This window comes from Tupaia chinensis, unplaced genomic scaffold, assembly GCF_000334495.1.
Source record: "Tupaia chinensis unplaced genomic scaffold, TupChi_1.0 Scaffold000320_2, whole genome shotgun sequence".
NCBI lineage: Eukaryota > Metazoa > Chordata > Mammalia > Scandentia > Tupaiidae > Tupaia > Tupaia belangeri.
Genome location: NW_006159814.1, coordinates 1953365 through 1967383, shown reverse-complemented (window position 1 = coordinate 1967383; position 14019 = coordinate 1953365). Strand labels below are relative to the sequence as shown.

The window sequence follows — 14019 nt, the reverse complement described above, 5'->3', positions numbered from 1 at the left end:
GCATGTGTGTGCCCAAAATCTCAAGAAGAAAAAGGATTGCAGTGTGGCCATTCCCCCTGGGGAGTCATTTCTCAATTTCCCTCTCTGTGTCTGTCTCTCTCTGGCAAGCGCAGTATGGCAACCTCCTACCACCCTCCCCACCCCACTCCCCCCCAAAAAAGATGTCTGAGAGGATAAAGAGTTTTGAAGATTTTCACTAATGAATAAAAGGTAACTTGTTGGGGTGGTAATAGATTAAGAAAAGGCAAGGTTTCTAGGCTTTTGATGCTCAGGAGAAAGGCTGAAAGTTCACCTTTGAAGTTATTCCTTTGTTCCCAGAGAAGAAAACCCAAGGTTAACTCTGGCTAGTTCCTGGTAGTTTTCTACCTTTGGCAAAGAAGAGGAACAAATGGCTGTTGGATTTGGACTTAGATGCATAAACTAGTAGTACAAAATATTTCTCTTCCAGTTTCCACTCTGCTTTGACTATGTGCAGTGCTATTGAAAAATAAGTTGCTTTTGAGTTTTAGAAGAATTAATTATGTATAGTTGGACTAGTGGGGAAGTCTTAGGAGCTTGACCAAAAACTTTGTGTGTTTCAGGAGCATTTCATTTGCCAGGCTGTTGATTTTCTTCCATTTCCAACCTTTTTTTTTACTATAAGGCACGTGCATTCAACAGAGTGAGAAAAACGTGCCTGCATAGAGAGGGAGGAGGAAGTGAGAAGGGCCGCCTTTCCCCTGGGGCCTGGGGCAATGGCTGTGCTGCAATCCCACCTTCTCCATTCTTCTTGCAGGATTCTGGGCACACATGCACATGCATTCCGCATCCTCTCAAGCGCAGGGTCTGGCCCTCCACCCGCACAGTCGGACATGGGATCTAGCTGCCGTAATCACCATGCCAACAGCTGCCTTCCCATCCCAAAGTTTAACTGGGTGTTGTATATTTTGGGTATATACTTCTTGTAAGAAAAGAATCTACCTGTTAATTCAAATCCATGGCATTTAGTTTATTATCTATTATTTTAAAAGTTGCCCAAACAGGATCCTGACTTGTCCTCACTAATGTAGACATTTCTTTTTTTTTTGGAGAGGTTTTTGCTATAGGGCGCGTGCGCTCACCAGACAGACAGAGATAGACAGAGAGATGAGTATCCCTTATCCGAAATGCTTGGGACCCAAAGTGTTTTGGATTTGGGATGTTTTTCAGATTTTGGAAGAGTTGCATACTCTGAATGAGATATCCTGGGGATGGGACCTAAGTCTAAACACAAAATTCATATATTAGGTGGTCAAGAAAGTCATGACGTATTTTTCTATGTTTTTCTAGGCAAAATGCATCACGACTTTTCTGATGGCCCAATACATCATATACACATAGCCTGAAGGGAATTTTATACAAGGTTTTTTAAAAGAACTATTTTATTTAATTTTATTCATGATCATTATTATTATTATTTGACGAGAGAGAGAGAGAGAGAGAGAGAGACAAAGGGATAGAGAGAGAAAATAAGAAAGCAAGCTTCCAGGTCCAGGACTTGAACCATGTTCAACCACGTAGGAGTCCAGTGCCTTAATCACTATGCCACTCGCCAGCCCAAAATGTAGAAATTTAAGATAAGCCTCAACAAGCCCAGCCACTCTGATGGAAATCACTGTGTAGTACTAATTGCCACCAGGAATCATGTAAGACATCTAACCTCTACCTCAATTTTCTCCTTTCTTCCTTCTTCGCTATATGAAGGCAGATCAGGGATAATACATAAATGAGCTCCTTGGGTTTAAAAGGGTTAAATCCTTCAAAAAACTGTTAACTAAAACTTTGTATTCTTCCCAAAGTAGAGCTTTTTCTTATTTTTTTCTAGAGTAATAGATCTTACAAACCAGCCTGTGGCTTGGTGATTAAGGTGGCTGAATCCCACATGGTCAACTGTGTGGTTTGAGTCCTGGAACTGGTGGCTTAAACATGCTGGGCATGTATGTATAGGTGCTCAAAATCCCAAAAGGAGAGAGAGATGGAGGAGAAGTGATTGCAGGGTGACCGGTCAGCATGGGGGGAGGGGGAGCAGTGCTTTCTCACTTTCTTTTTCTCTGTGTTTCTCTCCAACAAGCATGGCAAATTAAATAAATAAATAAATAAAATCTTAGAAGGGAAGCAAGTTAGGGCTGCAGGTGGCGTGATGGTTAAGGGCTCTGGGCTCCCATGTGGCTGACCATGGTTCAAGTCTCGGGCCTGGCAGCTTGCTTTCGGCCAAGTCCGTCCTCCCAGTGTAGCTGGAGTCGGCTGGTTCCATTTCTGTGCACATAGGCTATGTGGGTCACACTCCCTCATCTCCCCCAGTTCACATCAGAGAAGCGCTCAAGCATCCTTTCCGAATCCAGGTTGAGTATCCCTTATCCGAAATGCTTGGGACCCAAAGTGTTTTGGATTTGGGATGTTTTTCAGATTTTGGAAGAGTTGCATACTCTGAATGAGATATCCTGGGGATGGGACCTAAGTCTAAACACAAAATTCATATATTAGGTGGTCAAGAAAGTCATGACGTATTTTTCTATGTTTTTCTAGGCAAAATGCATCACGACTTTTCTGATGGCCCAATACATCATATACACATAGCCTGAAGGGAATTTTATACAAGGTTTTTTAAAAGAACTATTTTATTTAATTTTATTCATGATCATTATTATTATTATTTGACGAGAGAGAGAGAGAGAGAGAGAGAGACAAAGGGATAGAGAGAGAAAATAAGAAAGCAAGCTTCCAGGTCCAGGACTTGAACCATGTTCAACCACGTAGGAGTCCAGTGCCTTAATCACTATGCCACTCGCCAGCCCAAAATGTAGAAATTTCTGATAAGCCTCAACAAGCCCAGCCACTCTGATGGAAATCACTGTGTAGTACTAATTGCCACCAGGAATCATGTAAGACATCTAACCTCTACCTCAATTTTCTCCTTTCTTCCTTCTTCGCTATATGAAGGCAGATCAGGGATAATACATAAATGAGCTCCTTGGGTTTAAAAGGGTTAAATCCTTCAAAAAACTGTTAACTAAAACTTTGTATTCTTCCCAAAGTAGAGCTTTTTCTTATTTTTTTCTAGAGTAATAGATCTTACAAACCAGCCTGTGGCTTGGTGATTAAGGTGGCTGAATCCCACATGGTCAACTGTGTGGTTTGAATCCTGGAACTGGTGGCTTAAACATGCTGGGCATGTATGTATAGGTGCTCAAAATCCCAAAAGGAGAGAGAGATGGAGGAGAAGTGATTGCAGGGTGACCGGTCAGCATGGGGGGAGGGGGAGCAGTGCTTTCTCACTTTCTTTTTCTCTGTGTTTCTCTCCAACAAGCATGGCAAATTAAATAAATAAATAAATAAAATCTTAGAAGGGAAGCAAGTTAGGGCTGCAGGTGGCGTGATGGTTAAGGGCTCTGGGCTCCCATGTGGCTGACCATGGTTCAGGTCTCGGGCCTGGCAGCTTGCTTTCTTACTTTCTCTCTCTCTCTCTCTGTCCCTCTATGGTCAAATAAAAATAAATAAGTAAATAAATAAAGTTAAATAAAATAATTCTTTAAAAAAAATAAAGGAGAGAGGCAAGTAATTAGATATTAATTACTTCCACTGAGTGCATTCAACCAGTCATGGATACAGCCAGGCCGCACCAATTATGGAATGGGGAAAGAGGTGGCTTGCAAAAGAGAGATGCTAACATTTATATTTTCCTTTTCACTTATATTTGATGCTAAGATTACTTGTAAGTATCCAGAGATGATTTAAAGTTTATGGGAAGATGTGTTTAGGTTTTACACTATGCCATTTTATTTAAAGGACTTGAGCCATCAGCAGATTTGGGTATCCAGGAGTCCTGGAACCAATCCTGTGTAGATACTGAGGGTCAGGAGCTCTCTGAAATCACTTGTAGAATTGATAGGGGGTTATGATAGCTTACCGATTTTAAGGAAGAGGTCTGGTGCCTTTGTTAACCAGGTAAGACTTCACGATTAACAGGTCAATCTTGATTTCCTGGTTAGAGAGCCTAGACTTAAAGCGTTTATTACTTGTTGATTTTTAGATACTAGATCCTTTGAAATGGGCTGTAAAAACTAAATGCACAGGGATCTGCAGGTGGCGTGGTGGTTGAGGTGTTGGACTCCCACATGGCTGATCACGGTTCAAGTCCTGGACCTGGCGGCTTACTTTCTCATTCTCCCTTCCTCTCTCTTTCTCTGTCTCACTCTCTGGTCAAATTAATAATAATAAGTGATAATGATCATAAATAAAATAGCTCTTTAAAAAAAAAGTAAAATGCCCAAGTGATATGAAAACAGGTAACTTACACAAATTGTTTTAAGATATATACATAGTCCATACAGTTCATATCTTAACAGGATATATGGATATATTTTGTGTTACCTACTTATGTACTTAGCAGGCATATAACCTTTAATTATAACAATTTTCTCCTTTTTCCCTCCTTTTTCCTTTTTTTGGTGGTGGGGGGGTATGGGTACAGACCATGGGAAATTCGTATGCTGGGCAACTGAAATCTGCTCGATTTGAAGAAGCTCTTCACAACTCCATAGAAGCCTCTCTCAGATGTAGTAATGTGGTACCACGGCCTATTTTTTCCCAGCTGTACTTGGACCCTGACCAGCATCCTTTCTCCTCTGCAGGTAAATTTCTCGATCACACACATTTATAAGCTCCTTGTGAAAGGGGTAGGGATTCCAGTGCAGGTCCAGGCTGCTGCAATGCTGTGCTGCAAGCCTGGCTCCATGTGGGTGGCTGGGGTTATATCCGGATCCAGCCTAAAGGCTGGGGGCAGTAGTACGAGCCTGTAATCCCAGTGACTCAGGAGACTGAGGCAGGAGGATCACGAATTTGATGCTGCCCTGTGCAACAAAGCAGGTTCCTGTGGTGCCCACCTGCAGTCCCAACCAGAAGGCTGAGGCAGAAGGATCAGGACATAGTGAGATCCTGCCTGGGGGAAAAAAAGGAATTCCTAATCTCGGGACCTTCAAAATTGGCTAAATGTTAAAAAATGCTAGTCTCCTCTTCCTCGAATATGTCCGTCAGAACTATGACTTTTCTTCTGATTATTTTTACGCGAGTGTCTTTTTATTACATTGGCTGTGATATATTGTTTACCCAGATGTAAAACCTAAAGTGGAGGATCTGGATAAAGATTTGGTACACCGCTACACTCAAAATGGAAGCCTGGATTTTTCTAACAATCTAACAGCGAATGAAATGGAAGATGACGAAGATGACGAAGAAATGTCTGATTCAAACAGCCCACCAATTCCCTATTCACAAAAACCTGCCCCAGAAGGATCTTGCACTACAGATGGTGGGTTTCAGTTCTCTTTTTGCAATTTTCGCTCTAGTAGTGGCTGGCCCAGTTTTAGTTATTCAGAGTTGTGCTTAAGGCTAGAAGCCAGTAATTATGGAAAGGAATGAAAAGTGGTTATGTTCTCACATGATCTCCTCTGACTCCATAGCAGGTGTCTATAAGAAAGACATTATCACCCCATCTCATGGACGAAAAGACTGAGATTCACGGTTGAGTGACTTCTCTGAGATGCTCTGCAGCTAAGGCCCAGTCTAGATTTAGGTCAAGGCTTTTTCAGTCCTCCATGTACTTCCTGCAAAGATGCTGCTCTTTAAGGAACTTTGTAATGTTCCCTCTTCCTAATTCTTTATAGACTCCTTGTAAAAGGAGTCAATGATAGAGATATCAGATGTTTTATGTTTACATTTATTTTAAGTACTCATCTAGGATAGAGGATTGAAATGTGAATATGTTGAAAATGTAGAAATTATAAATTGAAAATGGAAATGTAAATGTTTACAGTAATATTTTCTTTATTCATGATAGAACAGGTGCTTATGCACGTGAGAGTGACAGAGGAGAGACACAGATGAGCACCCTCTGCAGTCTGGGCACATCGTGATCCCCCTCCTCTGCTCCTCCAGCCCATCAGTTTTGGGGGCACTTACACACTTGCCTGGCATGTCTCAGGCTGACGGTGTTGTGGTTAGAACTAGTCACTAGGACTTGCAGATGGCATAATAGTTACATTGCTAGACTCTCACATAGTCAACTGAGGTTCAAGTCCCTGACCCAGAGGCTTGAAATTCACACTGGCATGTATGTGTGCTTGCCTAAGATCCCGAGGGGATGTTAGTGCATGAAAAGCTTGTGGGGAAAGAGAAAGAAGAGGGTTAAAATCTCAGGACATTCTCTTTCCAAAGCTTGAAGTGCAAATATTCTGAGTTAAACTAGGGATTCGAATATGCAAAGCCAGTTAAATAGTTTGCATTGTTCAGGAGTTTTATTTTCTCTTGACATTTTGTTGAGAATCTGATAAAGGGGTCAAAATCCCCTACCCAGGGAATGCGGAGACCTGGGTAATTGTCCTAGTAGTTTATCTGTGCCTGGGTCACACACTGCAAGTATCTCTAGCAATCGGTTTACTGCTCTTTGAGTTGGCCCTGCCTCTAGCACATGAATTTGTTGCCATTTATGGTTGGTTTCTTTTGCTCAGACTTAATATAACATAAATGAAACTTTAGAAAGTTTATGGACAAATGAAATTAAAGTACGAACTTCATGCAGTAGTCACATATCTGGAATTATTCATTACTGGCATAAAACAAGCCTTGACATCTGTAGAGGTATAGGGAGTGACTAACATATTTCTGTTTCTTTGCTTTATGTCTATGTTCATGCCTTTAATTTAATTGAGCATTCAACCCATTTTTACCCAATAACAAGCTAGAAATTTAAGTAATGCTTAAGATATTGTTGAATTTTCATTGAAAATCTTGTTAGATGTGAGAATAGAATAGAACCTGAATAAGAACTTTAGAGGATGACTTTGAAATACAAAAACAAACAAACAAATAAACAAACAAAAAAGGAGAGAGTGTCTGCCGTCTTTCCTGTGCCGTAGGGATGTTTTAAACTTGCCTATTGGGATACCTGGCACTGGTATTATTTATAACCAGGTGTAGGAAACTGTTTAGTACCACCAAGATAGAAACTCAGTGATAGCAATAAGTTTTAAACATGGAAACATGAAACGTATACAGGAAGTCTCATTGCTGTTTTTTTTGTTGTTGTTGTTGTTTGTTTTGTTTTGTTTTGTTTTTGAGAGGTTTTTGCTATAGGGCGTGTGCACTCACCAGAAAGACAAACAAAGACTGACAGACAGAAAGTAAGAAATCACCCCCCAGGGGGATGGCCACACTGCAATCCCTTCTTCATTCTCCTCTTGGGCACCGCACACAAACGCCCCCGGCGTGAGTTTAAGCCACCAGGTCTGGGACTCGAACCACGGTTGACTACATGGGAGTCCAGCGACATAGCCATTATGCCAACTGCTGGTCCCAGGTCATTGCTATTTTAAAGATAAAGGAGGTGTAATTTTTCTGAGGACAAAGAACTATCTTCGAATTCCAAGACAACCTGAAAAACGTAGAATTCTCACATCAGGTACTTTAGATTCTTTAAAAAAAAAAAAGAATTATTTATTTAATTTTATTTATTCATTAATTTATTTTAATTTGACCAGAGAGAGAGAGAGAGGGAAAGTGAGAAAGCAAGCCACCAGGTCCAGGACTTGAACCATGGTTGGCCATGTGGGAGCATCCAGCGCTTTAACCACCATGCCACCTGCTGGTCCCCCAGGTACTTTAGGTTCTTGTAGTTAATGTTTATTATCCATTTCTCCCTTTGAATTCTCCTGGGACGAGAAAGAATTTCAAGTTAAAAAACAATGTATAATGTGATGGTTTATATTCTGTATGGGGTTCTTTCAAATTGGCTCATTCTAAGGTAGTTTTAAGGGTCTTACTCTGAAGCCCTGAGGTTTTCCTAATAAAAATGGCAGTGAAATAGGGCAATAGGCTTCCCTGGGCTTCTTTCCACTCAGCATCTTCCCTTCATGGGAAATCCCTTATTTACCTAAGGTTTAAAGGAAGGTAAAGCTATTTTTAGAGGCAATTTAGATAAGCAGATACTTAACACCTGATAGGGTGCTGGGGTTTACTATTTAGATGTAAATTTTGGTTGCTAATTTCTTATGTAAATTATTGGAATAGTGTAGGTTCCTACCCCGCTGGGAGGCACTCGATTGTTTCAAGGGGTAAAGGGCAACCAAATTTTAGGCCAGGGAATATTGCTTTGATTAGTTTGTGTTTACAGCTGTTTCAGTAAACTTTCCCCTCCCCCTTTTAGTTTACTCTCTAACCTTCAAGTTGGAGATAATGGAGAATGTAAATCCTGTTTCTGGGAAGAGAAAACCTTGCTATTTTCTTTAGAAAATGCAAATGAAGTTCATTCTTTTTCTTTTCTTTTTTTTTTTTTTAATGAAAATGAATTGCTGTGCAGGAACTTTGATTTTAGGGCAACGATTCAATATTACTCTTTGAAAATGGAACTACCGAAAGGGCAAGTTTGTCAAATAAATGATTTGTACACCACATTGGTGACTTATCTACAGGCTGAGATCTACTCTTAGGGTACTCTTTTTTTTATTTTTTTATTTTTTTTTCCATTCTTAAGGTACTCTTTGAGATCTACTCTTAGGGTACTCTTTTTTTTTTTTTCCATTCTTAAGGTATTCGTAACCAGATCTTCCAGTAGCTCTAAAAGAAAGACCACATCTATCTTTAAAAATTATAATATTTCAGATGTAATCCAGGATTACCCTGTAGGGGAATACTAAGGTTTCTTTTAATTTAGTTTGAAGTTTTCATTGAAATTTAATATTTGATTTGTGCTATATTGATAACCTGGCATTTTATTTTTTAAGAGGCTTTTGCCTCAGGGTGTGTGCACTCAGCAGGATTAAGAGAGTGCGAGACACAGACAGTGAGAGGAAAAGTAAGAAATCACCCTCCTGGGAGAGAGGGCTGGTCTCAGCACAATCCCTTCTCCTCCATTCTCCTCTGGATCTTGGGCACACACACACACATGCACCCAGCATGATTTTCAAACCACCAGATCCAGAATCTGACCATGGTTGGCCATGTGGGAATTCAACAGCATAGCCATTACACCACCTGTCGCCCCATAATCTGGTATCTCTAATAGTGAGAAAATAGAATTCTCTGTCACGTTGGCTATTTGGATCCTAAAGGTTTTAAAATGTAATCACATTCCATAGATTGTATTGCCACTATTCTTTACCAATGCACACACCTTATTTTCAATCTTAAATTAAAACTAGATTATGTATTGATTTTTGTATAATATTTGTCCTTTCTTGGATATCCCTGATGATGTATTTTATATATTATTAGTTGAATTCCAGTAATGGTGATTTGGAGCATAAGGTCAGTAAATAACACAACAAAAGGCAGACCCTTGGCAGGTGAACTTATTCTCATAATAATTACAAACTTAGGAACTTTTCCTTGATTTTTGAACTGTTTTTGATCTTGAATTGATTTCTTCCTGGTCCTGTTCTTAAATGCAACCTTGCTTTTTGTTTCTCTCGTATTACCTTTCTTCATAATTCCGTTGCCTATGTGGGGTGTGTTGGCAAGTAAATAAAAAATAAAAAGATAAGAAAATAGTATTTTGTTTTATACAACTTTTTTTTTTTTTGCCTTTGGGTGGATGTGCTTACCAGAGAGAGAGAAAGAATAAGAAAGTGAGAAACCATTTCTTAAAGAGATGACCGTTCTGCAATTCCTTCTCCAGCCTCTTTTAGGATTTTGGGTACACACGTGCCAGTCTTGATTCCTTTTCTTTTCTTTTCTTTTTTTAAATTAAAGAATTATTTAATTTTATTTATTGTCATTATTATTTTTTTGGAAGTTGACCAGAGAGAGACAGAGAGAGAGGGAGAGAGAGAAAATGAGAAAGCAAGCTGCCAGATCTAGGACTCGAACTGCTGTCAGCCATGTGGGAGTTCAGCTGCCTTAACTACCAGGCCACATGCCAGCCCCCTGCTCAGCTTAATTTTTCAAGCCACCAGATCTGGGACTTGTACTAGGCTGCTGGCCATGTAGAAACTTAACCTTCACACCACCTGCTGGCCTAGTAGACTTTATTTTGTACTTTAAATTTTTAGTAAAGTTGATAAAAGAGTACAGTTTCTATATATTCCTGAAGTTTCCCTTATCATCTTAGTATATATGCTATAACTAATAAACTAATAGTGATATATCTTTACTAATTTTTTTAAAAAATTGCCAGAGGGTGCATGTACTCAATGGAGAGAGAGAGCCAGAGAAAGGGAAAGTGAGAAAGCATCTCCCCGTGGGTGACAGTCACACCTGCATTCCCTTCTCCGTTTCTCCTTTCAGGATTTTGGCCGTGCGCGCACATATGCCTGGTATGATTCTCAAGCCTCCAGGTCTGGGACTCAAACCATGCAGTTGTCCATGTGACTCCAGCTGCCTTAACTATCACGTCATGGGCCAGCCCACAGTTTTGCTAATTTTAGCACTAGTTAAAATCCCTAGTTATTTGGGTTCCTTAGTTCTTACTGATCATCCTTTTCCTGTTCCAGGATCCCATCAAGATACTATATTAGATTTAACGGTCATGTCTTCTTAGACTTCTCTTGGCTGTGGCAGCTTCTCAGACTCCTTGTTTTTGATGATCTTGACTTTGGATAGTCAGATGTTTTATAGGAAACCTTTCTACTCTCATTTGTTTAGTGTTTTTCTTCTGATTGGACTGAGCTTATGGGTTTGGAGGAGGAAGATTACAGAGATACATTGCCATTTTCATCATATTATATTCAAGAGTACATACAATCCACATGATTTATGGCTGTTGACTTTGACCTTAGTCACCTGGAGGGAGGGCGTGTTACCTCCACTACCCATCCCTCTCCCAAAACACACACCTGCTATACTGTGGAAGGAGTGCCTAATTCAACCTAAGGAGTGGAAAATTATGCCCCGCATCCTTGAAGGCAGAATATCTATGTACGTTACGTGAAATTCTGCTACATGGAAGTTTGTCTCTTCTCCTTTATTTATTATTTTTTCCATTATGTATATCATTATAGATGCATGGATATATATGCTTTGGGGTATAACCCATACTGACTACTTATTTTGTTGCCCAAATTGTTCTACTTTTGGACATTGGGAGCTTTTCCAGTTGGTTATTGTGCCATTTTTACAAACTCACATTATGGTTTATGTTTATTTTATTTAGTTATTTTTAATTATTATTTTATTTATTAGGGTTTTTTTTAAAGTTTGCTATAAGACACCGAAGAGAGAGAGAAAGTGAGAAAGCAAGCCATCAAGTCCAGGTCTTGAACCATACTTGACCATATGGGAGTCTAGCACCTTAGCTATCATGCCACCTGCTGGCCTTGTATATTTGTTTATTATTTTTAATTTTTAAGGTGATTTTTATTACAGGATCCGTGTGCTCGCTGGAGAGACAGAGATAGATAGAGAGCGAGAAATCACCCCCTCGCACCCCTGTAGAGGATGGCCAGGCCACAGTCCCTTCTTCTCCATTCTCCTCTCGGTATCTTGGGCACACAAACACACATGCCTGGCATGAGTTTTAAGTTGCCGGGTCTGGTATTCAAAGTGTGGTCGACTACATGGGAGTCCAGCAACGTAGGCATTATGCCATCTGCTGGTCCCTGTATATCTATTTTTAATAGCATAAAATAATGCATATTCTTTTTTCACTGTCATAGTCACCTCTTGAAATAGTCTTTTAAAAGGGAGCTAGAAAACATACTTCTCATAGAACCCAGTTGTTATTTAATTATTACTTTTCATCTCTAGATGTCCTCATATCATAAATGGGAAAATTCTCAAAGACTAATACTAAAAACTATTTGTACTTCTTCGTTTGAGTAGAACATGTAGCTTTGTTTTGCCACAGGAATGGTTCTGAAATAATCTTTTATCCCTAGAAAATCTTGCTTTCTTTTGGCATTCTCTGTAATGACTGTGCTTTCTTGACTCCATCCCCATTGGGCCTGGAACCAAAATTGTACTTTCTTCCTTAACCTCCCTTTACTGCAATATATTGCTTGAGAAATCTCATCAGAAATGTCATTCTTGGGACCAGCATATGGCGTAAAATGGTTGTGTCACAAGACTCCCACATAGTCGACCCAGTTTGAGTCTCAGACCCAGTGGCTTAAAACTTATGTCAGACTCGGGAACCAACAGTTAGCATAATGGCTATGTCGCTGGACTCCCACGTAGTCAACCGTGGTTTGCGTCCCGGACCCGGTGGCTTAAAACTCATGCCGGGCGCATGTGCGTGCGTGCCCAAGATCCCGCTTTTGATTTCTCACATTATATCTCTTGGGCCCATCTCAGATTTCAGTGTCAATATTGATGAAAAACTGAGTACAGCTGCCAGTCTTCTGCCTCAGGGAATCACAAACAAAAAAAACAACACAAAAAAAAAAAAAAAAAAAAAAAAAAAAAAAAACAACTCATGTCAGACTCATGTGTGTGTGCCCAAAATCCTGAGAGGAGAGTGGAGGAGAGTGGAGGAGAAATCCCTCTCTCCCTGAGGGGGAGAGAGGGATTTCTCACTTTCTGTTTCTCTGGTGAGCGTATGCATTCTATAGCAAAAATCTGTCTCTCTCTCAAAAAAAAAAAAAAAGTCACTCTTTACATGTGGATTGCCTTGGAGGTTTGCAAAAGCTTGAATTTGAAGGGTTCTTCAGTAAGGTGAGCTAGATGGGTGCTGACATCATCCATGGCTAGCAGGGCTGGAACATCAACTGACCCACAACATTCAGTCTGAGAAGGACACAGGGAAGTCAGATGGCAGGAATTGGCAAAAGTAGGCAAGAATGAAGTTCTGGGAGTATCTCACTTAAATCTGGGGGAAAGTTTAGCATTATAGATGAGTCAGAGAGGGGTTTATGTGGTTGAGACAGCATCTAATTTAGAGATGAGAGATTTAGGTTCAGGTTGCTCATGGTATTTGACCTGGGGCGATTTTCCTAACCTTTCAGGGCCTTTTACTCATTTCATATATGTATATGTTTATATATATATTTGGAGATTTTTTTTTGCTATAGGGCGCATGCACTCTATAGCAAAAAGACACTGAGACAGAAAGCAATAAATCACCCTCCAGGAGAGATGGCCATGCCACAAGCCCTTCTCCATTCTCCTCTCCGGATCTTGGGCATGCATGCACACACATCCGGTGTAAGTTTAAGCCACTGGGTGCGGAACTCAAACTGTGGTCGGCTACATGGGAGTCCAGGAACATAACATTATGCCAACTGCTGGTCCCCTCATTTCATATTAAAGAGATTAGTGTAGATGCATATTCCTCTCCCCCATCTTTGACTCAGGAGTCTCTCTTAAAGCAGTACATAATTTTTTTTTTGGAGAGGTTTTTGCTATAGGGCGCATGCACTCACCAGAGAGACAGAGAGACAGAAAGCAAGAAATCACCCCCTAGGGGGGATGGCCACACCGCAATCCCTTCTCCTTCATTCTCCTCTCAGGGTCTTGGGCACGCACACACACATGCCCGGCGTTTAAGCCTCCGGGTCCAGGACTTGAACCATGGTCGACTACATGGGAGTTCAGCGACATAACCATTATGCTAACTGCTGGTCCCAAGTAGTACATAATTTTTGGAGATTCTCAGGTTTTTCAAAATTAATTCTATCATTATATGGCATATGATACTGACTTGATTTGGAGTCTTTATTTTAGGTCATTATTATAATAATATACTCTTATATTCCTGCTATACAAGAAAAATTGTTATCATTCAATAATTGCTATTTAATTTACTTTAAGTTGGTTGTATAAGAATAAGTATGTTTTGTTAACAAATTTTCAAATAAAATATTATACTTTTTTTGGAGGGAGAGAGCCAAATGTATCTAAATGTTTCCAACGCTAAAAAAGTCAATATTGGGGGAACCAGCAGTTAACGTAATGGCTATGTCGCTGGACTTCCACATAATCGACCGTGGTTCGCGTCCTGGACCCGGTGGCTTAAAACTCACGCCGGGCACGTGTGCGTGCCCAAGAGGAGAATGGAGGAGAAGGGATTGCAGC

At 40.2% G+C, this 14019-nt stretch overlaps 1 protein-coding gene across 1 annotated transcript in view; it reads left to right on the top strand.

The window, feature by feature from the left end:
* GREB1L (GREB1 like retinoic acid receptor coactivator) overlaps positions 1–14019 on the top strand; it is a gene marked incomplete in the record, with an annotated part of 234692 nt that overhangs the window by 93157 nt on the left and 127516 nt on the right. The window contains 2 exon segments of the mRNA XM_027773094.1: positions 4490–4649; positions 5129–5326. Of these exon segments, the coding sequence (XP_027628895.1) occupies positions 4493–4649; positions 5129–5326 (355 nt within the window).